The following is a 25,086-nucleotide window of genomic DNA, read 5'->3' as shown; positions in this document are numbered from 1 at the left end:
TGTTCATACTCTAAATTTTTTATTTAATATTCTTCTTACGAAAATTGGAAATATAAAATAATAACTTTTTAAAACTAAATATTAAAAGTTTTATGCATTACCTCTCTATTTAAATCTAAGTGCGAGAAATCTCCTCGTATCTTCTCTTTAACAACCAAACGATCCACAGTAAATGAAATTTCTCTTTTATCTCGAATAATTGATACATCATGCCATAAGTAATCATCTAAAAGACTTCCCACGGACATGCTTGTTGGAATTCCTCCACCTAATTTAAATATTTTGATATTAATTGTATTTTGTAAAACATTACAAAATATAAAAATAATCACAGTAATTTCATTTTAATTTGTTTTAAAAATCATAACATATAGTATACAATTAAATATTTATATAAATATTAAAATACAAAATCAAAATTTGAGAGAGACTTATAAAGCAAAATAGAGTAAAAAACAAAAGTTTATGAAAATAAAGACGTATTTGTTCTCTTCATGTTTCAAAATAACAAGAGATGAGAGCCTACACTTTCAGTATCCCAGTTTAAAAATATGACAACAATTAGCTAAACTCAAAAACATTCAATGAATGCTTTTGTCTATTTTGCAGACTTAAAATACTAAGTGAAATTTTCCATAAAATAATAAAACAAATTTTAAAATAAAGATAATCGTTACGTATTTCAAAAATTATTTCTTGAAATTTTAAATTCTTCTCTCAAAATCAAATTAGTACACTTGAATTGCACTTTATTGTCTCATTCTGATTTAAGATATAAAAATACAGGTATACCTCGCCTTATGTCGGTAATTGGTTCCAGGAGAGGCGACGTAAGTCAAATTTACTTATGTAGTTACAACGTAAGTCAAACTACGGCGGAAAACGCCAATAATAAGCACTTAAAGACCGCTAAATAAGATGACAACACAGAAACATAGATGTTTTCACGTTTTGTTCTCTAGGATTTATGATGATTGTATTAACATTTACTGTAAATGTACATATTTTAATATGATTTTATGTGATTTAATGCTTTTCTAGTGATATTACGACTTCAATATTTGTGGCGGACGGATGTAAAGTCGAATAAAATAACTTAAACTTGATTTTTATTTTTCCATGTACTTTTTTGACAAACGGCGTATAATCGAGAACGACATAACTCGAGGTATACCTGTATATGCCAAAATTAGATTTCGTCAAGAGTGAAAAACTCAAGACCAATCAAATTAAAGACAAAAAAAATCTAAAAGTAAATCATTCGTGAATCATAGAAATTATATGTATCAGCAATTTTGATTTCAAAATTATAAAATTAAATCAACTATTCTATCAAATTGAATTAGTTATTTACCTAAATCAATATTTAACAACAGCTGATTATCAATCAATTGTAAAGCAAAAATATCTCCTTGAGTTCCTCTGCTATATAAAATCACTCCTCCCATGTGATTGGTACGAAATCTGAATTGAATTTTGTCTTCTTGTGACATTACTGGATATCTCTTAAGATCCTTGACGACAAAACTATTTCCATCAAAATTAACAGTGTGGGACACTAATAAAAAAATTTAATTATTAAAAATTTGAAAATTATTGCATAAATTCAAATAATTTAACTAAATAATAAATTTTAATACCATAAAGACATCCATATAATTCTATTCTCATAGAAATACGATCTCGCCACCTGGTAGGATTTATACGAATCCATCGTGCAATAATTGGGATATCAAAATAGTTTGTGTGAACACTATCGCCATCAGTGTTTCCTTTAAAAAGCTAAAATAAATATTCGATACATTAAAATCTTAACAAGGTCTGCATCTTTCCTTCATAATGCAAACAAAAATCTAAAATTTCATTACTAATAGAATTTTAAATACAGAAATTGATATATTGTTTGATTAAATTTTTGACAAAAATAAATAATTTAACATGTATTTACTCGGTGTAACTTTATAACAATATCATGATTCAGCTTTCTATTAACCAACATTTTCTCTTTAATAAATTGTTTATACAATTTATGTAATAAAATATACTTTTTATATCATTTATTTATATAATTTAAAATACTTAAAATTTATATAATCATTTGCATAAACATGTATATCAACCAAAAAGGAAATATCACATTTATCCATGATACAAATCCACTTTTTATAAGAAGTACATTGACTTTTAACATGTATACTAACAGAATATTGAAATTTAATGGTTAAATATCTATAATAAAATGACAATAAATAAAATGTCACTTTCTTTAGATAATTAGTCTTGTAATTACAAGAGTTTTAGTAATTTTATATTTTAGGTGCTACAAAACTGCTAAAATACAAAGAATGTTTTTGTACCTTAGTATATAAGTGTATAGTACAGTGGACCTTCGTTATAGCGCTGCTTGCTATACCGCGCACTTGGTTATAGCGCGGGCGATATTTGTGACGCGTTAAGCTCAAACACGTTTATACAGGTCCGTGTGGCGTTAGTGAATGGCGCATTTTATTGTTACTGCATATTGAGTAATTGTGTATGTATTGAGTTCCTGCGTGTATTTTGAATAGTGTTTAATCATTGTATGCATGATGAGTAAAAGAAAAGCTTACAGTGTGAAGGAAAAGCTTGACATTATTGCTACAGTATATAGCTCAAATCATTCTGAGTAACTTTATTGTGTCGCCACCGCGCCGCTCGGTATAATGCAGTTTACCTTATAACGTGGGTGTTGTTTCCCACCCGACATACACGTTATATCGGGGGTCCACTGTACTTTGTATATAAGTGTATAGTAGTAGTATATAAGTGTATGTTTTTGTACTTTAGTATATAAGCACAATATACTTTAGTATATTGTACAGTACTTTAGTATATAAAGTGTACAAAGTACACTTTATATATAATTTCTATTTAAAATAGTCATTTTTGAATTTAATTTGTTCTGTTTGATTGCCTGAAGACACTTTTGATAAATGAATCTTATAACTATTCATGTGTTAACATTTTTATACTATGAGTTACAACTCTTGTAATTAAAAAGTATAACATTTACAGACAATGATTCCTTCATCTTCAATATTAAAATTTTTGTTATATTTAATACTAATATTCATAACTAATTGATTAATTTTTTCATTGATTTACGTACGGTCAAATCAAATAAAAAATTCAATATAATTACTGTAACTTCTCGCAAACAGCATGCATCAGAACATGCAATCCTGCAGAAGTGCTACAATACTGCTATATAAATCATATCACTAAAGTTTCCATTAAAAATAACTTACTGGTAGACAGTTTAGACAAATTTATCTTAGACTTTGTTTTTGTTTCTTTCATTTTAAATCTGTGAGGAATCCATTGTTAACAAAATTATAATTTAAGTGATACAAACAAGATCAGAATATTTGAGACAAAATTATCTAGACTGCCAGTATTGAAAATAATAATAAATGGTATAAGAAAAGAAAACGACAAAATTTTCTATTTTGTTTTATTTTCTAATTATTAAATAATATTAATTAAATAATCAACTTAAATTAATCCTGGAAACTTTCTGAAAAAAAATCACTATTTGTTAAGTCGTCATCGTAAATTTAACTTTTTTTTTTTTTTGCAGGAAGTAGTCATGCAAAGTCACAATTGTTACTTTGACCACGCTTGAACTTTTCCCCCTTTTTATCACTGAAATAGTACGTAGAAACATTTGCATCTCAAATATTCTAGTTTAAAGAAATTTCATCTTCAAGAAATTTGTTTCTGGAAATTACTTATTTTGAAAAAACTTAATTATATAATAACAAATCACCGCACACCGGAGTTTAATATACAAAACACTGCTCATAAAACCTTTAACCGGTGCTCTGAAAACGTTTGCATTGACTGATAGATTGTGCTTCGCACCTGTTAAAGGTTTTATGAGCAGTGTTTTGTATCTTAATTATATAATTTCATTTACAACAATATAACTTTTTTCAAGATATGCTAAATATGGTCCTTAGTTAAATGTTTTTGGAAAATGCCAAATTTGCAAAAAGTTTTATGAATTTTTGCTTTGTTCGAGACCTCACAATTTCCTAAGGAGGTAAATGCTTTCAATTTTTTTTCTAATCAATTTTTGAATTCATGGAAATGCAACATTGCAATTTCAAATGAAAGAAAAGCAAAGCAGAATTTTTTTTTTTTTATCAATTATCTTTATTTTTCAAAAATTAAAATAGCAATTTTATAAAAAGTCAAACAAAAACAAGGAGAACTTAACTTATTTTTTGCCTCTAGTATTCCGTGGCAACATTGCTATTGCGGTAACATGTGATAAGTAAATCATTACACAACAGAAGTTAGGAGATGGAAAAGTAATTACAAGTAACTTCATTGTTTCCTTGATTGAAATTTTTTACTTCAAAAATTTTAAAGAAAGAAAGCTAATTTAGAAAATTCTCAAGTGCATTTCATATCCTTAGGATTTAAATAACTCTGGAATGTAACACATTTGAATTCCCATTCTATTTATTACGGAAGGAACACATGTCTTAACTAAAACAAACAACTTTTACTTCCTACAAAAATTCATTGTAAAAAGGCGTATAAAAAATTAAAATGTAAACAAATGAGTAGGATGTTACAAATTTATGGAAACATGTTTCCGCAAATCAGAAAAAAAGTGTCTAAATCTAGATTCAGTCAAATCAAATATAGTGAATTAGTCAAAGAATAAAAGTTTCTTTTTATTACTCATTAAAATTTTTAAAAATTTCTTAATATATATTCTGATGAAATAAACTGATCAAAATTTTTGTCAAAAGCAACTCAAAATAAAATAGGCATGAAACCAGTGAACAAGATGTCTAAAACTTACAGTAACTTGGCACTTGTAAAATAAATACACACAAAAATCTAATTTTGTTAGAATCCAATAAATCATATGCAGAGATGAAAGTTTGTCTATTGTTTGATTGTTTATTTTAAAAAACAAGGAAATCACTTGAGATATTAGCGAGGTTGAGAACGAAGAAGTTTTCAATGCGAAAACGTGTACGTCGGACGTTCGGCGCCGCTTTCCTGTAAGCCTAGAAGTTTGGCAATGGCATTTGGAATGTCGAGCATGATTCCACTGACTTTCCAAATGCCATTGCCAAACTTCTAGGCTTACAGGAAAGCGGCGCCGAACGTCCGACGTACACGTTTTTGCATTGAAAACTTCGGCCTCAACCTCGCTATTCTTTTTTCTTTTTACTGTGCATGTGTAGTAATTTTCAATCATTTCCATAACTAATCAAATGCTCCAATTGTGGAGGAAAAAAAGTGAGATCAAATTTTTTCTTCCACAGCAAAGTTGTCTGACCGCCAAGGACCTCTTGAAGCTAACTAAAGGTGCTACATACTTAATAGTATCTGTTTGTTTCAAGCAGATACTATTTGTATTCACTACAGTGCAACTTCTCTTGTTGCATCATGTCACATCCATGCACCATGGTATGTCGCACCTTAAGGATGAAGCATGTGATCAAGAGATAACATAATTCAAGAATGTCCACTTTCATGCACTTTATCCTTAGTCCATTGAATATGCTACATTTTTATCTTCTTCTTCAGAATAAAATAAAAATGTAGCATATTCAACAGACCAAGAAACATGCCAGATTGAAAAATAACTTTCTTTTTTCTAACAAGTCACAAAATTTAAATCTGCATAGCTCAGATGGCAAAGTACACATTAAGAAACAGTAAGCTAAACAATTCCATTCTGATTGTGTAGAGTTACATGGGAAGCATCCTATGTAGATTGTTTCATATATCCTGATCAGGCAATGTATTGTACTCAGTTGCGGGTCTTGAACTTTATAAAAGTTGAAGACCCTCTTTATTTTCTGAAAGCAAATTAAATTCCTCCTGATAAGCTAAGAGCTACTGTTGAGAGAACAGCAATGTGGTTGAACTTGCTTTCAGGAAATGGTGGACGCCACATTTAACATGCTTTGTAACAGATTTTAGAAACAATTAAAAACATTTTCAACCAATGTCTTCATGTCTTATTTTGTTTAACAATATTGCAGACAGCACCATTTCTCATTGGTGGTGAGGTTTTGAACTTTTCTTTTTCCACGGGGAATAAAATCCTATGATGTCCTGTACACTATTACCAAGTTTTATAACATTCTGTCCAGTAGTTTTCATTTTATGGCCATTTCAAAGTGGAACTTTAATTATAAACACCCTGTATATAAGACTATTTTTGAGTCACATCTACTGTCTGTTTCTGTTTATTTGGAGAGATTGCTGAGTGTCTCTTTCAAGATCACTGCTTCACAGTTGAAGTAGAAAGTACCAATAAATTTTTCCTATACATACTTCAGTATTTTTTCTCCTCCAGTACAAATGATTCTTCTAGAGAACAGAAAATCCAGTAATGAGTTGCTTAACTCTCCTGACAACTATTTAAAACTGCATGTGGCACCATGTTAAGATCATTTTTTTTTAATTTTTATATTGTTTATTATAATAAAATGGCAAAAAACTTCATTTCGAGGGTAATGATGAATTTCATAAAAAATTGTAAATGCTAATAACAAGTAAAATCTTCATTAAGTCCAACCCCCACTTGAGATATGACACACAACCCTCCTTCTATCTCCACATTCTTTTGACTTTTAACTATCAAAATTTGATAGTACAGTATCAATTCCCCTATCACACAAACCTCCTTACAAAATTTAATATCTTTTGTTGAAAATTTCTGAGTTATTAAGCTTCAAATAGGGTGAACAAAACTCTCTCTCTCACACACACAAAAAAAATCCTCAAATTTTTTTTTGCATTTCTTGATATTTCAAGGTCCTGAGGCCAAAAATAATCGCCAAGATTTCTACATTTCTGAACTCTGGGGACCTTGACAAGATACATATAACAGCCAAGAAAGTGTAAAAAAAATTGAACACACATTAGAATTCCCTGAGCACATATTCAAAAATAAGGGTTATGGCAAAAAAAGCCCTGAAGATGAGCATATCAGGCTTGAAAGTACTCAAGTAATAATTTAGTATTGTTATTTTTCTAATGTTATTGTCTATAAAAGTAAGAAATTGAATTTCTTAACAGCAAATTAAAACACACACATCGGCAAAAAATAGCCCAGTTCTAGAATACAGGTATACCTCGACTTACGTCAATAATTGGTTCCAGGAGAGGCGACGTAAATTGAAAAACGACGTAAGTCGAATTTACTTGTGTAGTTAGTTTCGTAAGTTTACTTGTGTAAGTTTACTTGTCGTAGTTTCGACTTACGTCGTAACTAAACGCCAATAATGGAAGAAACGCCAATAATGAGCACTTAAAGACCACTAAATAAGACGACAACACAGAAACACAGATGTTTTCATGGTTCATTCCCTAGGATTTATGATGATTGTATTAACATTTACTGTAAATGTACATATTTTAATATGATTTTATGTGCTTTCAATGCTTTTCTAGTGATATTACGACTTCAATGATTATGGCGAACGGATTTAAAGTCAAATAAACTGACTTAAACTTGATTTTTATTTTTCCACATACTTTTTTGACAAACGACGCAAAATCGGGAACGACGTAACTCGAGAAGGACGTAAGTCGAGGTATACCTGTAGAACTGGGCTGTTTTTTGAAATAGAAAAAAAGAAGGCAAATGGGCAGTGATCTTGCAGATAAGAAACTTCACACACATTGCCAATTACAAGAAGAACTCATAAATCTCTGGTGACACAATTTGTCTGTAGATTACATTGGAAGTCTCTCTGTTCATGCCTCAGCATTATTATAAAATCATCAAGGCAAGGAGAGAACCAATATAATATTAAAAACTCATAACATTCTTATTAAAAATAAAGCATTTGTACAAGGTTTATAGTATTAACAGCTGTAATTACTTGCAAGATTTACTGTACTGTTTGTCATTATCCATTTCCAAGTACAAAATCTTCCTTCTTTAGGACTCATTTTTCTATAAAATATTCTGAATTTATCTAGGTAAAAACTCCATTTAAAATTCAGTGCAGTAAGTGTAAGTTAACTTCTATTAACCTGTCAGCTGCGCACTCGATAATCTGAAACAACACCGCTGTTGCGTACAGGTTTTGTGGTTTTTAAAGTGGTTTTTCAATTTGCGATATCTCGCTTAAAAATTGTAGTAGATATAATCTGTTTTCAGTTTTCTATCACGTACATATTACACTTTACGATTGTTAACTTCAAAATATTATGTACGTTTAAAAAAATTAATAAAATTTAAGATTTTAAAATATTTAAAAAAATCGTTTTTTTATAAATTTTCCATTAATTTGTTACATACGTTACTTAGACATGTATATTTTCTGTCAAATAAAAAAACTGCAGCTTTCTAAATCAACGTAGAGAAATAATACGGCCTATAGATTATAACGCCGATCGGCGTGGGGGGGTGGTGGCCTTTCTAAATCTAGGTTAATACACTTTTATTACTGATGATGTGTATTTGATTCTATTTATACGTTATTTAATTTATTGTACTAATAGTAGACTATAATAAGCGATTATTACTTTATTATATTAACGACTATACATGTATATCTTATGTATTACGGAAGTACCACCATAACCGGAAGTACTTTGTTTTTTGAAAGATTTATGGCTGAATGGCTTTAAAAAACAAGCTTATTTGTTAAATAGGATAAATATACATAAAAATTTATTAAATTCATGCTAAAAATAGATAAGAATAACGATTTATAATTGTTTGTTTACGTTTGTAGCTGACAATGTAGCTCGAAGTTGGTATAACTTTTTCCAAGAAAGTTCCCACCCCACAAACCCAAGTCAATGCTTATTGGTCAAAGGATAGTCATTTAGCTATAATATACCAATTAGAACTTAACGGGCATGCTAACTAGGATTTTATTGTCAAATGAACAAAAGAAAGGTCTCCCATAGACTTAACATGGAATGGAGGAGTTTTGTGCCTAAATTTAAAAATACGGGGTGGTAACAAATATCTTATTCGTTGAAACAGACTTAGTCTATGTAGATAAAAGCCAATCAGTGCTTAAATCGCCACCAACTAGTTAATTACGAAAGAAAATTGACAGTTACTCCAACTGGAGTACTCCGCAACAGTTTAACGAAAACCGGTTACTCCAATAGCAGTACTCCGCAAACAACTGGTTAAGTAATTTAGCTGTGCATGTGTGAATGCAGAGTTTTAGGTCATCCATAAACATGAAGTGAGATATGTATTATGCTATTTCCTTGAATTAGATGATGTATCCATCCACATTTAGTGTTTAGTGTTGTTTAACCTATTACGACTATAGGTCTAAGGCCAAACAGAACTAGTAAATTTAACGACACTCCCTAGAAAATATCTCACCAACGTGTATTTGGTTTGTTTTAATGTACTGTACATGTCAAAGTCTTAGATGTAGTGTTGTTTGCCGATGTTGCACTGTTTTTCAAGAAACGTATGGGTGTTTGATATATTTTGTGTAGATGTAGTGGAATGCTATGAAATGCTTTCCTGTAATCTAGTTATGCCACATTTAGGTTTCTATGTTGTTTGTGTGCTTGTCATAGAATAATTGAATCTACAGACAATTGTTCTTTGCATCCCACGTGGTTTCTGTAAGTATTTTATTGTTTTGTAAAAATGTTTAATTGTTCCATATAATAGTACTATGTATTTTATTTGTGATGTATAAGTATTTTATAATGTAGAAAAACATGTAATTGATATCTATTGTAAAAGGTTTCTACTATTGTAATTTTTGAGTTTCATATATGATGCTCTAAGATATTTTGACACATCTTACAGATTGTGTGTGTAAAATGTTTGGCTAGTTTCTGATGCAGTGATGTAAATTTTTTGTACCAGAAACTGTGAATGTTGTCACCAAGTGTCTTCTCTAACTGTATATTATGTTGCTTTTGTGTGTTTATTTTAATAGAGAGCAAGATTTGTGTATTGTACATGTTTTCTTCTTTCTCTTTGATCCAACTTGCTTCGTTTTGTGTGATACTGGATTAAACCAAAGAGCAGACTAGTTTGTAAAATGTTTTTCTGTTGGCATACCATTGTGTTACAATTGTGTGGTGGATTGCTATAGAGTTATCTGTGTAAGTTTAAAAATACCATAATTTATTTATTTTGTTGTATTCACAGCACACAGGTTTTGTAGATATGAGTCTATGACTTGTCAGCTATATTTTGTTTGTGTGTCAATATATTCCTTTACATGTATGTTGTTCAGACTGTGTGTGTGTATTTTAATTATCCTAAATATTTTCCTAATCTCTTTCATTAACTTGGGTATTATGTTGTTTTTAGTGTATTGAGTCTGCCTGCCTTATTATTATGCCTAACTAGCAGGTAAGCCCAGCATTGCCCAGGCAAAAAATAACATCAAAGATTAAAATTATTAAATTATTTCATACTTCTAACATTTATATTATATTATAGTATTTGATTTATATAACTATGAAAGTTATCTTACATAAGGATTTATCACACCAAATACCCAATCTAATGCATTTTACAAATTCTTTAAATTGTGTATAGTAGAGAAACAAAGAATTTTTAAAATGTGTTAGATTGAACACTTAGTGTGATAAATCTTTATGTAAGATAACTTTCACAGTTATATAAATCAAATGCTTTAATATAACAAACATTAAAAAGAAGACCATATAGAGAGTTTGGTCATTTTAGCCTACCATTGTCATGTTTATCGCAATGCTCAGATGAATGAAATGGCACATTATCGATGATCAAGTAGACAGGAATTGAAAATTTTTCTAATATTAACTTTAAGAAACTCCACAATTCACAGTCAAATATCAAATGGTAAGCTGCCAACAAATCAAATTTCATGAACAACAGACCAAATATTTAAACTCAGCATCCTTGAAAACCACTTAAAACATTTTGTGCTCACCGGTACCTTGTATTATGTAAGGTGTGTTTCAAATTTATACAGACACGAAAAAATTAAAGTGAAACACAAATTTGCTGCATTAAGTGACAAATGTTTTATTAAAAATAATATGGATTTACATGTTTCTACACTGCAAAAGAAGAATTTTAATCAAACATTAACATTTTGTCACTGAAAATAATGTTTATGAAACTCTTATACAAAAAAACTGTTACATATTTATCCGGACAGGTTTCAAATTGCAAAGTTTTCTTGCAATTTAATGGCCAATGTAACCACCATTTAACTTAATTACATTAAATACTCGATTAGGAATTGTTTCAATTAGATTCTGAAGGAATTCAATCTTAAGTTTATCCCAAGCATCTGAAATTGCTGCCTTCAAATCATGAATTGTGGAAAACTGCTTTCCATTGGCATAAACTGTACGAACCATCATCTCCCAAAGATTTTCCATCGGATTCAGGTCAGGGCTTCTAGCAGGTCATGTCATCAGATTAATATTTTTACGTTTAAACCACATTTTTGTTGATTTAGAGGCATGCACAGGGGCATTGTCTTGTTGAAAGATCCAATTTGGTCCAGCTTCCAATAAATGATCTTCAAGCATGCCTTGATACTTCTTTGAATTCATTCTTTGAGTTATAAATGCTAAATCTGTGGTTCCGTTGAATCCAAACGCACCCCACACCATTATTGATCCCCCACCCATTTGGCGTTTTGAAAAAATTTGTTTTTCGGTTCTTAAATCGTGCCAATAATACTTCCAACCGTCTGGACCATCTAAGTTGAATTTTTTTTCATCACTGAACAAAACTTCAATCCATTCTTCGGACCATGTCATGTGTTTTTGTGCCAAATCAAGTCTGTCACTTTTGTGCTTTAATGAAAGTGGTGGCATTACGGCTTTTTTTCTGAATTTTAACATTAGAGATGTATTTAAAACTCTCCACACTGTTGTGCTGCTACAAGGCAAGTCTAATTCTTTTTTTATTTTTCTTACTGATGTTTGTTTTGTGGAGCAAACCTTGATGATTTGTCTACAATCTCAACTGAGTAAGCTTGGGTTTTGGACCTGTCTTGAATTTTGGTACATCCTTGCCACGTCTTTTTGATAAATAATCACCAACAGTTGATTTTGGACGATTTATATATGCTGCAATTTCTCTTATAGACTTGCCTTGTGATTTATAGGCATCAATCTTCCCTTTTTCATAATCAGATAAATTCTTTGTTCTACCCATTTTAGAACATTGAACAACATAAAGAATTTGTATTACAATTAGATATGTAAGCTAATTTGCATATTTCAATGCTTGAAACTAAACAATATTCTGTCTAAGTCATAAAATGAGTGCCTGTCCGGATAAATATGTAACAGTTTTTTTGTATAAGAGTTTCATAAACATTATTTTCAGTGACAAAATGTTAATGTTTGATTAAAATTCTTCTTTTGCAGTGTAGAAACATGTAAATCCATATTATTTTTAATAAAACATTTGTCACTTAATGCAGCAAATTTGTGTTTCACTTTAATTTTTCCGTGTCCGTATAAATTTGAAACACACCTTAATTTTCCGACTCAAATGCCATGACACGGCTGGTCCAACAGAAAGAAAGGACTGCTGTGGTAGGGGATTGAAGTAATTCGACCAAAAGTAGTCATTCACCTCCTCCTCGAACAGAGGACGGTCAACGACTAGTAATTAATATCGGTCTACTGTTAATATTTGAAAAGTGATCTGTGTTGGATAGGTCGTGATGGCCCTGCATATGATCAAAATTGCTAACCTTAACGTCAGAAAGATGTCATATAAAACTTGTTTAAATAAAAAAAATTTTGTAAAAATGCAAGAATAGTTGCTTTTATATTCTAATAAAGTGTTTATATTTTTGCAACAGATTTTATAAACTACATGGGAAGTATGTCCTCATAAATATCGCATTTATAGAAAAATTATTAAAATTAGTTTGATTTACTGCGACATGTGAGAGATCTGCCAAGGAAGATGCATCCCAGAAAGACTTATGTGAAATTGGTCCCTATTTAGGTGTTACTGACATAAAGAAAACCCAGAAAATTCCATGTGGCCAGCCCATTGGTCTTGCCCAAACCCACAACCAACTCCAAGTGTTCAGGAGTTTTATCCACTCACTACTGAAAGGCACTTATTAGAATTAAGATAGTACTATTAAGAAATGAAAAAAACTTGAGTTGTTAAATGAGAAAATTAAATACTTATAGACTATTCACAGGGTAACACTCAATTCCATGCAAGCAAGTGCTACCTGTCACAGTAATTAGCATTGTAGCAGTAATTAAGTGAATATAATATATATTTTTTAAAATTATATCCATTATAAGAATTATATTTAGTTTATTTTCTTAAATTTTATGATTATGTAGAAAACAGATAAATGTTCAAGCTTTAAAATGATATGAACATTGTTGAAAATAAACATTTCTTTGTATTTTTAAAAAAAATAAGAGACCTTACTTTTGGGATTACCCTCATAGAAATTCAATCAATATTTTGAGGGTGATATTCATGACATTATCTAAGTTAGAAGTATGTTAACATAGATTCCAAGTTTCTTAGCAATTGGTCAATTGTCTGTGTCTATTACAGTTTAGGGTAATTTTATGTTACATAACCGCAGTAACTACACCGCAGTAAATGAATGTATGTATGTGTGAAAATGTTGAGTCTGGTTGAAAGTATTTTAGTAATATGTGTGTATTTAGATAATATAAGATTTCCCTACTTGTTTTGGTGGATATATTTTGGATATTTTTGGTCTGTGTGGAGTCAATTAAACTGTTTATATTTAGTGAGAGTTTCTTGAAATAAATTCGTGTGTGTTAATTAATTCTGTGTCTGTAGTGTCATTGGTTGCAATTGTTTCTTTTTACTACTGCATGCCATGCTATGTACTGTACATTTCCACTAGCAACTGTTATATTGTCAGTGAACTGATTTTCTGTATGATCTAGTGTTTGTGTGTTCTAGAACTTGCTGCTGTTTGATATGTTTGAATGTTGTTTGTGTGATGAGGGAGTTATGTATTACTGTTATTTTCAGGTCAACAACCCTTCTGCTCTATAACAGTGAAATGTGGATATTTTTGTGTAAATTTGTCATCTAGTGTTTGTCTATATGCTGTCATGTCTATTTCCAGTTTTATAATGTTGCAGTACATATGAATGATGAATTAATTCATTCATGAGTTGCATGCACTTTATTTATTGGCATGATTTTTCCAACCTTGATGATCAGTGGCTATGTTGTCACTAAATCATTTTGGCTGAGTTGATGTCTATTGTCCATTATGAATGAATGAGGTGGTGAATGTGTTTGCAATACAAAACCATACTTGTGCTAACACTGCATTTGCCACTGGTGACAAAGGAAGAATTTGGCAGATTTTTGATTTAGAGCATCCACTGGAATGGTGACATAAACATGCCCCAGAACACATGAACTCTAAATCCATCCACATCACCTACAAAAAAGTAATTACTTGAACACCAACATCATATTCAAAGTGAACACGGTACATCAAATTATTCTGACATTATATACTTTTTTCAAATAACTTATGAAACTACCACATGGACAATATGAACAAAGTAAGAAGACAATAGCTGACAGCAGTGCAACCCAAATTTCTCCATACACCTCTGGAGATCCTGCCTTAAAGTTTTCCATATGCAAAATAACCTTCCATTTGGGCACACCAAAGGCAATCACAGAGAGCACTACCAAAGATAATTATAGTCACCACTTTACCACCAGAAGCTGCTTTGAAAGTTTGCAACATTATAATTGATCCCAAAAGAGCAAACCTGTAAAGCAAATTAAAAACAAAATTAATCAAATAGCCAATAGGGTCATCCTCCAGGCAAATTTGGAAATTACTAGCCTGTGAACATATAAGGAATAGATGCCTGTCAGAGGTATTACAAGTTAAAACTCTTACAAAGAACTAATGGAATTATTCCTACAGCAATTGTCTTCATCTACACAAATCATTTTGACAGCAGTAATGCCATTCATGCTATAGAAAGCAGTCCAAATAGCAGATAGAACAAAGGACATCAACCCAGCACAAATCAACTCAGTTAGTCTTCGTGCCCATCAGAAACAGAATTACAGTTACACATGGAAATCAAACAGCTGAACAAATGAAACAGACAGATATTAATCCATTCCTGCAGCATGTCACAATCACAATCACCAATATCACCATGTGTGTAGTAAATTGCAAAACAAGTTAGAAGTTTGTTGGTATCATAGAATATTTGGCACCAAAGAAGAAAAATGCAGTCCCCTGTAATTTTACAAAAAAAAAAATGACGACATGTTCCCTGCCATCTAAATCTCATTGGGACAAACAATCAAAAGTACAGTTCCCTATAGATACTGGATCAGACATCTCCATTATTCCTACTCCACTGTCACAAGCTGGAAATAGCCTAATACAACTGTCACAAGCTAACACATTATCCATTTGAGTATACAGGTACTGAACAATAAAAATCTCAATCTTAAAAAAAAATTTACCTGGACATTCCTAGAAAACACATTAATAACAATAAAGGCAGACTTTGTTTCATTTTGATCTCATACCTGACCTGCAACAGAAGCATTTGTATGACAAAATAACCAAATTAACATACACTGAAATAGGAGTCAATTCCATTCACTCAAACAAAGTTATCCTGGGCAACATGGTTTTCCATAATCTATTACACAAGTTTCCAGCATCACCAGACCTCCACAACCCAATCAATCAATAAAATACCCCATGGTCTATTACATAGACACCATTTGCCCACCAGCGAGTGCATGATCCATCTAAAAGCAACTATGCATCCCCACTCCATATGGTAAAAAGAAAAAAAAAATGATGATGAATGGCAACTGATAGACTACAGAGCTTTCATTGTCTAAACAACAAAAGATAGATACAATATAACTAATTTGATAGACTTCACAACAGAGTTATATGGTATAAAATTTTATCCCACATAGACTTAATGAGAACATATGATCATATTCTAATACACCCACCAGATGTGCTCAAGACAGCCATCATACCATTTGGGTTGTTTAAAAACACAAGGATGCAATTTGGCTTCTGCAATGCAGTGGCAACATTTCAGTGTTTCATTGACAAAGTGATAAGAGGCTTAAAGGCCTTTGTAGATGATACTAGTGGTAACTAGTTTGAAAGAGGAACATCAGGACATCTAGAGGCCCTCTTCACAAGGTTACAGGAATATGGCCTCAATATCACACCTTAAAAATGTGTGTTTGATGTTATTTCCATACAATTCCTTGGATTCCAGGTATCAGGAGATGGAATAGTAACCCCTGATAGATCACAGATGGAAGCAATATTGAAATTTTCCCAACCAACCCCACTCATGAAATTACAATAATTTTTAAGTTTGTTCAGCTAGGGGCACTTCATACCAAGAGCCTCTCACATCCTGGTACCCATTAGTTCAATTATTGGAAGAACATGAAGACAGGAAAAAGTCTCACCACAGGAATGCCAAGCAACCAATATCACTACACCTGAAATTAATGCCAATACTCAACTGGAAAAAAATTATACTATAGCACAGGCATGTCAAACTCATATGATATTGCGGGCCACATGATCTATTTTGTATAAGTCGGGGGCCGCATGTTTTCAATGTTCAAAAAATTAATAAAATACGGTTTTAAGAATGATTATATTATGTATTTATTAGACTCAATGTATTATACATTATACGTACATAGACATTTTATATTTCATATTATTTTTTAAACTTAAACTATAAGTATTTTATATTTTTTATAAAAAACAAAAATAAAAGTTATAATAAAAAATAAACAAAGTCATAGTTTAATATTACTTTTTAGAAGGTATTTGACAACGTTTTTCACAAAGCGAGTCATCGAAATTTGGTTGAATATATTGAGCCGATGCAATTTTTAAAATTGATGATAACTGTTGATCGGTTAACTTTGACCTTTCTGAATTTTTGTTATTTTTCATTAAAGAAAATAGTTGCTGGCATAAATAAGTGCCTCCGAACATAGCCAGTATACGGATAACAAACGATAACATTTTAGGAAACCGATCTACAGATAAATATGTATAAAAATCTAGAATTCCAACATCCATATATTTTCGCTTCAGCAAACTATCACATTGGATTTCAATTAATTCCATTTGTAAGTTTTCATCAACAGTTTCAATATCGATAGATAGGGGCGAAGTAAAAAGACGAAATTGTAATTCACAGCTTTTAAAATCAGAAAATCTTCGATCGAATTCCGTTTCTAACAATTTAATTTGGTGAGCGTATTCTGTAAATTTTAATTTAGGTGATTTAAGCAATAGATATTGACAGCTTTCGAAGTGAGACAAGTTTTCTTTTTCTATTTGTTTTCGCCAAAGTGATAATTTTTGTTTGAAAGCGTTAATATTATCAAATAGCGTTGTAACAACACGATTTTTGCCTCGAAGCTTAAGATTAAGTTGATTAAGATGACTCGTAATATCAACTGAGAAAGCCAGGTCCTTTATCCATTGTCCATCTTTTAATTCAGCGCATTCATAATTTTTTGTTTCCAAGAAAATTATGATTTCGTCCAGCAATGTGAAGAATCGTTTTAGCACTTTATGACTCGAAAGCCAACGAACTTCCGTATAATATGGTAGATCGGTGTATTCACATTCTATATCTTCCAGAAATGAAGCAAATTGACGATTATTAAGTCCACGTGCTCGAATATAATTTACAATTTTGGTGACTATTTTTAAAACATGTCCGATATTTAAAACTTTGGAGCACAGTACTTGCTGGTGAATAATACAATGAAAATGTTCAAAATTATTATTACCACGCTGTTTGCATGTTTCTTTTAATCTTGCAACAACTCCTTTAGTAATACCGGTCGTGGTAGGTGCACCATCAGTTGCGAGACAAACCAACTTTTCCAATGGTAACTTATACTTCTTCAAAACTTCCATAAGTGCATCAAAAATATCAGCTCTAGTGGTTGTATTATGCATAGGAATGATTTCCAAAAGTTCTTCACTTATTTTTAAATTAACATCGCACCCACGAATAAAAACGGTCAGCTGAGCGATATTTCAAATATCTGTACTTTCATCAATTGCAATAGAGTAGGCTTGAAATGTTGAATTATGCTAATTTCTCAAATTATCAGCTATTTCATCAACTCTGCTAGCTACAGTATTTCGACTTAAACTTACACTTTAAAATTTTTTTTTTTTTTTTTTTTTTTTGCTGGACATAATACTTTCGCCGCTTTAATTAAGCATTCACTAATAAATTCCCCTTCGGTAAATGGTTTCGATCTGCTCGCGATTAAATGTGATAATATATAACTAACTTTTACAGCAGCTGTATTGTCTTCAACCGATTTAGTGAATACACTTTGTTGTTTTTGAAGAATTGATTTCAATTCCGACAATTTGTCTTCACGAAGTTTTGCAATGTATTAGTCATAGTTTCTTTTATGATTCTGTTATAGTGCCTTTTAAGATGATATTCCTTAGGAACTGAAATAGAGTTTTTACATATCAAGCATAATATTTTATTCTTGTTTTGGACACAAAAATATTGCAATTCCCATTTTTCTTGAAAATTACGATGTTCCTCTTCAATTGACCTTTTCTTACTCATTGTTCTTAAAGTTAGTCAAATTTGAAATACCTCTTTTCAAATTAAACAAAACGTTTATGACAACTATTTGACGTTACATGAACTTACAAGGTTTACGAAATTTACAAATCACAAAAATTACGACGTTTACAAAGTAAATTCACACAAACAGTCAAAGTTCCAAAAGTCACTATTCCTAGATCCGTCGAAAAGACACCTTGAGACGTATACTTCGGATACAGTTACTCAGAACAATTTCCTGTCACTCGTCACGGCAATAGTAGACGAAACACCTTACGGTAGAGCACACAAACGTCCTCCTTCAAGTTCCAACAAAAACTTGACTTTGGCGCCAAAACCTTTCCTTTTATATAGATTGTAGCAATCACTGATGGACCGATCAGCGCGTAGCAGTCTTCCACGACGTCCGCTCTCGTACGATGTTCGCCGGCCAATCATCGTTCGTAGATTCAAAGCCGCGGCCGTTATCCAACCATCTTTCGTAGCGTCGACCAACTTGACAATTCAATTGGTTGGACGAAATACGAAACAAACAAACACAAAAAGGGCGGGAATCGTACAGTTCAGAAAAGTTCAAACTTTCCACTTCAAGCGTCAAAGCTTGATATTTAAAAATTTTTAAAAAGTCTCGGCGGGCCGCAATTTATGTGTTGGCGGGCCGCATGCGGGCTGCATGTTTGACATGCCTGCTATAGCACATCGACAGGCTTACCTCAAACCATTGTCCCAAGAAAATTCCAACAGTGCATCTTCAACCAATTTTGCAATCTTGCTCATCCAGGAGTTGCCACAATCATCAAACTCATTTCATCCTGATATATATGGCCAAACATGAGAAAAGACATCAAATCATGGGTTCAAAGCTGCATACCATACCAGAAATCCAAGATACAACATCACAACCATCTTCAACTTTACACATTAGCTGTTCCAGATGCAAGACTGACCCATATACACATTGTTGGTCCATTGCCGCCACTTTCACAAAGTAAATATTACTCTCCATCACGGACTAGTTTACTAGATGACCAAAAGCATTCCCAATTGCCAATTCCTTCAAGGCAATATGTCACACTATTTTCACAGAATGGATCTTACAATCTCACAATCACTACTGATCGAGGGAAGCAATTTGAATATATCTTGTTTTGACAGTTCACCAATCTCTTAGGGATTAGCAAATTCAAACAACTTTGTATCATTCCTCCTCCAACAAACTGGTGGAATGTCTTCCCAGCTGAAGTCAGTGATTAAGGTACATGATAATTTGTCCTGGACAGACATCTTATCCATAACACTGCTGGGAATATGCTCTGCTTTCAAACCAGACATTCTGATGACACATGCCACTAAGTTAGTATACAGTAATATATTCCATTTACCTGGTGACTTTCTGGATCTTACCTCACCCATTGATGCTACAGATACTATCAATTACATTTCTGAACTGTAGAATATTATGACATTTCTGCAACCAACCCCCCCACTTCCACACATTAGAAATCACACACATTCATACATTCAGAATTGAAAGCATGATCACATGTGTTCCTGAAAGTGGAAGCTGTTCACTTTCAGGATCCAACCACCATTAAGTCCAATATACATTGGACTGGATCAAGTGATTGATCACAATGACAAAATGCTTACACTGCTCTTGAATGGATGCAAATCAACAGTGTCAATTGAGTAAGAGAAACTGAATTATATAAAGGAACACAACTACAGAGACAGGAAAAGCAAACATAGTAACAAATGACTGTAATCCACCCTGAGGGTAACCAGATGAAAAAAGACCCAGGTACACAGCAGTCCTTCAAAAATCCTATAAATGGACAAAACAGCATGCTATCACAACATATTCCAGTTGTAAAGTGCATTTTCCCAAAAGATAAGATTTTCCCTCTGCACAGTAACATTCCTCAACACAGACACTGTTCTTTGATGGAATGATCACCCCACCAAATCACTGGAGGGTGAAAACTATGTGGAAAACCTACCATTAAAATAAAACTACAATTGCCACCAGAAGGCATAAGGAAACAGAACAAAAGGCAGCATTCTGGAACTGGACATCAAATTGCATGCCCTGTCAATGTGATATTGGATATTCAATTCCATACAAGTACTTATTTGAAGTTCAATATGTACTAAAATCTTAGTGTACGTAGTTAGTTTTACATATACTAGTGAATTGGTCTGCTACTAAAGAAATAAAAACTACAGACTCAATTCTTAGTTTGTGTTCAGACAGAAAATGTAGTTTAAAGATACACAAATGTTTTCAGCATAATTTAGTATTACAAACAATATCACCTGAAGATGGCCTATAAATTAGACTGAAAACATTTCTGTATTTTTAAATAAATGTTTCTCAGCTATTATAAGGAGGTTAGTGAATAATTAATTATCTCATCTCTCTGACGGGTACAGTTAAAATTTAAACATTAAAATAGAAGAAAATCCTAAATTTTAAACAAGTAATGATAGATAGTCACTTTTAGGACTCAGCCAGAGCCAAATGCTCAAATCTACAGAACTCAAGCCAGAATAATAGATAGTAATGGATTCTGAATAAATTTAAATCTATTTGGCTGTTACCCAGATATACCAAAGTAATAAACAGATGATAAAATGTTCAGTAATAACATCACATTTTAAAGATCTATTGTATAAATCTTCTAAATACTAAGAAATTCCTATAAAATCTAGATTTTTTTTCCTTTCTACAATAAAGAAAAATTATTAATAAAACAGTAATTTTCTGGAATGCTGAAACACAAGATTATTAGTATATTCATTTATATTAAAAGAAATTAATGATTATCATAAAAATACTTTTACCAAGAATTTGAATTTTTAAAGTTTCAATAATATAATTCATGCATTTCAAGACAATTTCATTCAGTTTGAAAAAATCTATAATTATATTCATAACAAAAACTGCTGTTTATATATACATATAACTATTTTAAGCTCTATTAGTAAGAACTACTACAGCTTAGCTTTACATACTTCATTAAAAAAGATGTCAAATAATGAAAGTAATCAAAAAAGCATGCAACATTCATAAGAATGAGAAATAAATATAAATTAGTGCAACAAACAAGAATCAAACAGAAATGAACAGATTTAATAAATTACATCAGATGGAAATCAATCACACCTCAGGACTACCATCAACAGCACTATAAGTTTGCCAGTTGTCACCATCGTTCGTGTACATAATGATGTATTCTGTGACAAATTCCATGCTGTGTAAACGACCTTGAGTAGATATAGCACGGATCTGTTTCCTCTGTTTCAAGTCTATGGTTAGTGATTCGTAATAATCATCTTTGCTAGCTGTCCAGGATGATGTACCTAAGAATGGGTTATACTATATTTATGTCTTAAAAACAACCAACATTTTTATATTAAGTTTGCCAAAAATTGTTCTGTGATACTAAAATAATTTGATCAATTTATTTCACATGATTTCATTAAAATTACAACACAGTTCACTTAAAAATATTCATAATTTTATAATTGTAATTTTTTTCATAACACAAAAATATATTAAAAAGATTATTAAAGCCAAATGCTTGCCAGATTAAATCAGGCTATATTACTGCTACTATTAATAGTTATATGCTAAATAATTTGGCTTAATGATAGGTATTAGGCAAAATTACTTGTCTTTTAACTATCAATAGCAGCAGTAATATAGCCCAATCTAATCTGGCAAGCATTTGGCTTTAATATAACTGTTGAGTTAATAGATGTTTATATTTGTATAAAAAAGATTTTCACTATATGATATATTTTTCAAATGTAAATTTTTAAACTACAGTAGACCTCCCCATAACACGGGTTCATATAAGACAGATTCGTATAACACAGAGGAAAAATTGCGATCGTGTTTGTACAACACGCTAAAAGAGGTTCGTATAACACGGTAAAAGAATGAGACAGATTGTCATGGCCGACTTGTGTCTCGACAGGATTGGTCGAATCTGGACCAATAGTGAACATTGCACAAACCATTGAATTTAAATGAGCAGCGGATCTACTAAAAAACATTTATTATTCAATGACCATAAAAATTATATTTCTATTAATGACATATCCAAAGTTCAGCAAATTTTTCACAGAAAGAATAACTTATCAGGAAACATGTTCGCCGTTCGATGAGCCGCTCTGCGACAAAAATGGTGTCTTCGAACGGTGCGCAGTTGGTAAGTATTCCTGCTATTTTTTTGTTTATAGCATAGTTTATATGAATTATTCCCAAAAAATTATACGTGTTTTGGAAATGTTTGAGTCAAATTAGTCTAGAATTGATTAATTTTACGGAAGAAAACCTTTCAAACAGCTATACCCCCTAAACTGCACAAGTGCGGGGCTGTGAATGGCTCATGTATTTGTAAAATCTAAGTGACTCATACAACACGGAATTCATATAACGCGGAACGTATCTACCATGTTATGGGGGGTCTACTGTATTCTTTTACATATATATTTTTCATTTACTTATAAAATTATGTTATATGTTCTTTAATTTTAAATTAAGTTAAAAACTAAGTTTTTAAAGAAAGTAATTAACTTTAATTGGAATTAATTACTTATAAAAAATATACTTTAATTTTTTATTTTTTACAGTTTAGGACAGTGGCTTTCAACCTATCTGTCATGATACCTAGGGTGTCACAAGATGTCCCTTAGAAGTTTCCAATATTTATTTTCAAAAATGTATGAAAACTGTAAGTTATCTACTGCATGACAAATCTGTGCCTCACACATGTGAATTCTTTCATACAGTAAATTAGTAGATCTTAATTTATATTTACTAAAATACCTCTACGTATAACAGCCAAGTTAATTCTATTTCAGGTAAATTTGAATATTTTATCTTTTATAATTTTAATCAAATACAAGTAATTTACTCTAAAAATAAACGAGAACATAGTATTAAAATAGTTTTTCAAAGTTTTACAGTTTAACTGAAAATGATACACACAATTACAGAGTACAAAAAAACAAATACTAAATAATTACATCTTATTAAAAATTATCTATCACATTACAAAAACTATTGAGATGCTGGAAAACATTTTTATACATATTTACCGAAAGCTTTAATAACTGAGTTTACAGGAACTATTTGTTTTCTCATATAAATTTGTAATGTTAAACGTGTAGAAATTCTCAAAAATCTTTACCTGCCTATTAAAAACTTAACAGAAATGCTATAGTTAATTAAATAACCATTTTTATACATAATTATTTTATGCTTTCATTTAAAAGATACATAAAAACATTTAATATTGAAGATGATTTCAGTCATAAATCTGCTGGCTAGAAGACACATTCCAATGTCAGTATGCAAAAATGACTCTCATGAGATTAATATAAAAACAAAACTTATTTCACTAAATATCTTAATAGTGAAAAGATTACACATTCTGAACAAATATTTCAACCATTTAACAAGTCATCCTCAGGTTACATATCAAGAACATTCTAAAAAAAAAAAACTAAACTAAGATAAAAACTGAATGTATTATAAGGTTTAAATATACAGTGGTGCCTCATATAATGTACTTAATCCGTTCCAGGTGCACGTCCGTTATGTGAAATGACCGTTATATGAAATGCATTTTCCCATAAAAATAATGTTACAACATCTAATTCATTCCGCAGCATAAAATAACCGTACTGTATCATAAAAAAATGAACATGGGGTGCGTTCTTTTATTCCTCCACATAACTCTGCATAAGCGACATCCGTTTAAAAATTCCTGCGGAACGTGTTCCTAAATTCCGGTGGGAGTGCGCACCGTCGAACGGCAAAAACGGCCACTTGTTGCAGTAGTTTACAGTGGAAAGCAATGTGCGTCCTCCATGGCTCAGATAATTTCATTTCCAGGTCCATTATGTGGTTTTATGAATGAAAATTTAAAAATTGTGAAAGCGCAAGTTAGTGCACGTGGTGATGTAAGTGTCTTTATGAATTTTTTTCGAATGGTAGCCGGCATTCTAATTTTTTCATGGCTATTTTGAATGCTCTTTCAACAAATAATTTATTTTATGGTTAAATTTTACAATTGGGACCCTTCTTTTGCCTTTAAAAGTTCATATTTTAGAATTATAGATTCCTCCATCACGATACTATCGATAGTGCGAGCGCTGCCATCTTTCTTTCTTTCACCGTCGTTCCTAAATGACTACAAACAGCAGCGCACTCCCATAGTAGCGGAGACGCAGAGCGACCGCTATTAAAAAACCAATTATACCGGAAAGTCCGTTGTTCGCAGCCAGTCCGTTGCTCGAGTCACGTAATGGCCAAACAGAAAGTCCGTTGTTCGCAGCGTCCGTTATTCGAGACGTACGTTATACAAGGCACCACTGTATAGCAAATTATATATCTATGAAAGTTGATATAAACAT

The 25,086-nt window shown here is 31.5% G+C and overlaps 1 protein-coding gene across 4 annotated transcripts in view; it reads right to left on the bottom strand.

Moving 5' to 3' along the window:
• Nrx-IV (neurexin-4) overlaps window positions 1-25,086 on the bottom strand; it is a 107,769-nt gene that overhangs the window by 51,442 nt on the left and 31,241 nt on the right. For 2 of the 4 annotated variants that reach the window (XM_067262892.1, XM_067262893.1), the window contains 4 exons: window positions 21,824-22,020; window positions 1,641-1,782; window positions 1,355-1,558; window positions 102-268 (listed from right to left, as the gene is read on the bottom strand). In XM_067262892.1, the coding sequence (XP_067118993.1) occupies window positions 102-268; window positions 1,355-1,558; window positions 1,641-1,782; window positions 21,824-22,020 (710 nt within the window). The remainder of the gene's footprint in view (window positions 1-101; window positions 269-1,354; window positions 1,559-1,640; window positions 1,783-21,823; window positions 22,021-25,086) is intronic. The other 2 variants (XM_067262891.1, XM_067262894.1) reach the window with 1 other exon arrangement.

The sequence above is a fragment of the Centruroides vittatus genome, unplaced genomic scaffold (assembly GCF_030686945.1).
Source record: "Centruroides vittatus isolate TY-2023 unplaced genomic scaffold, ASM3068694v2 contig_1634, whole genome shotgun sequence".
Lineage (NCBI taxonomy): Eukaryota > Metazoa > Arthropoda > Arachnida > Scorpiones > Buthidae > Centruroides > Centruroides vittatus.
The sequence above is the reverse complement of the archived record's forward strand: the minus strand, read 5'-3'. Positions and strand labels throughout refer to the sequence as shown.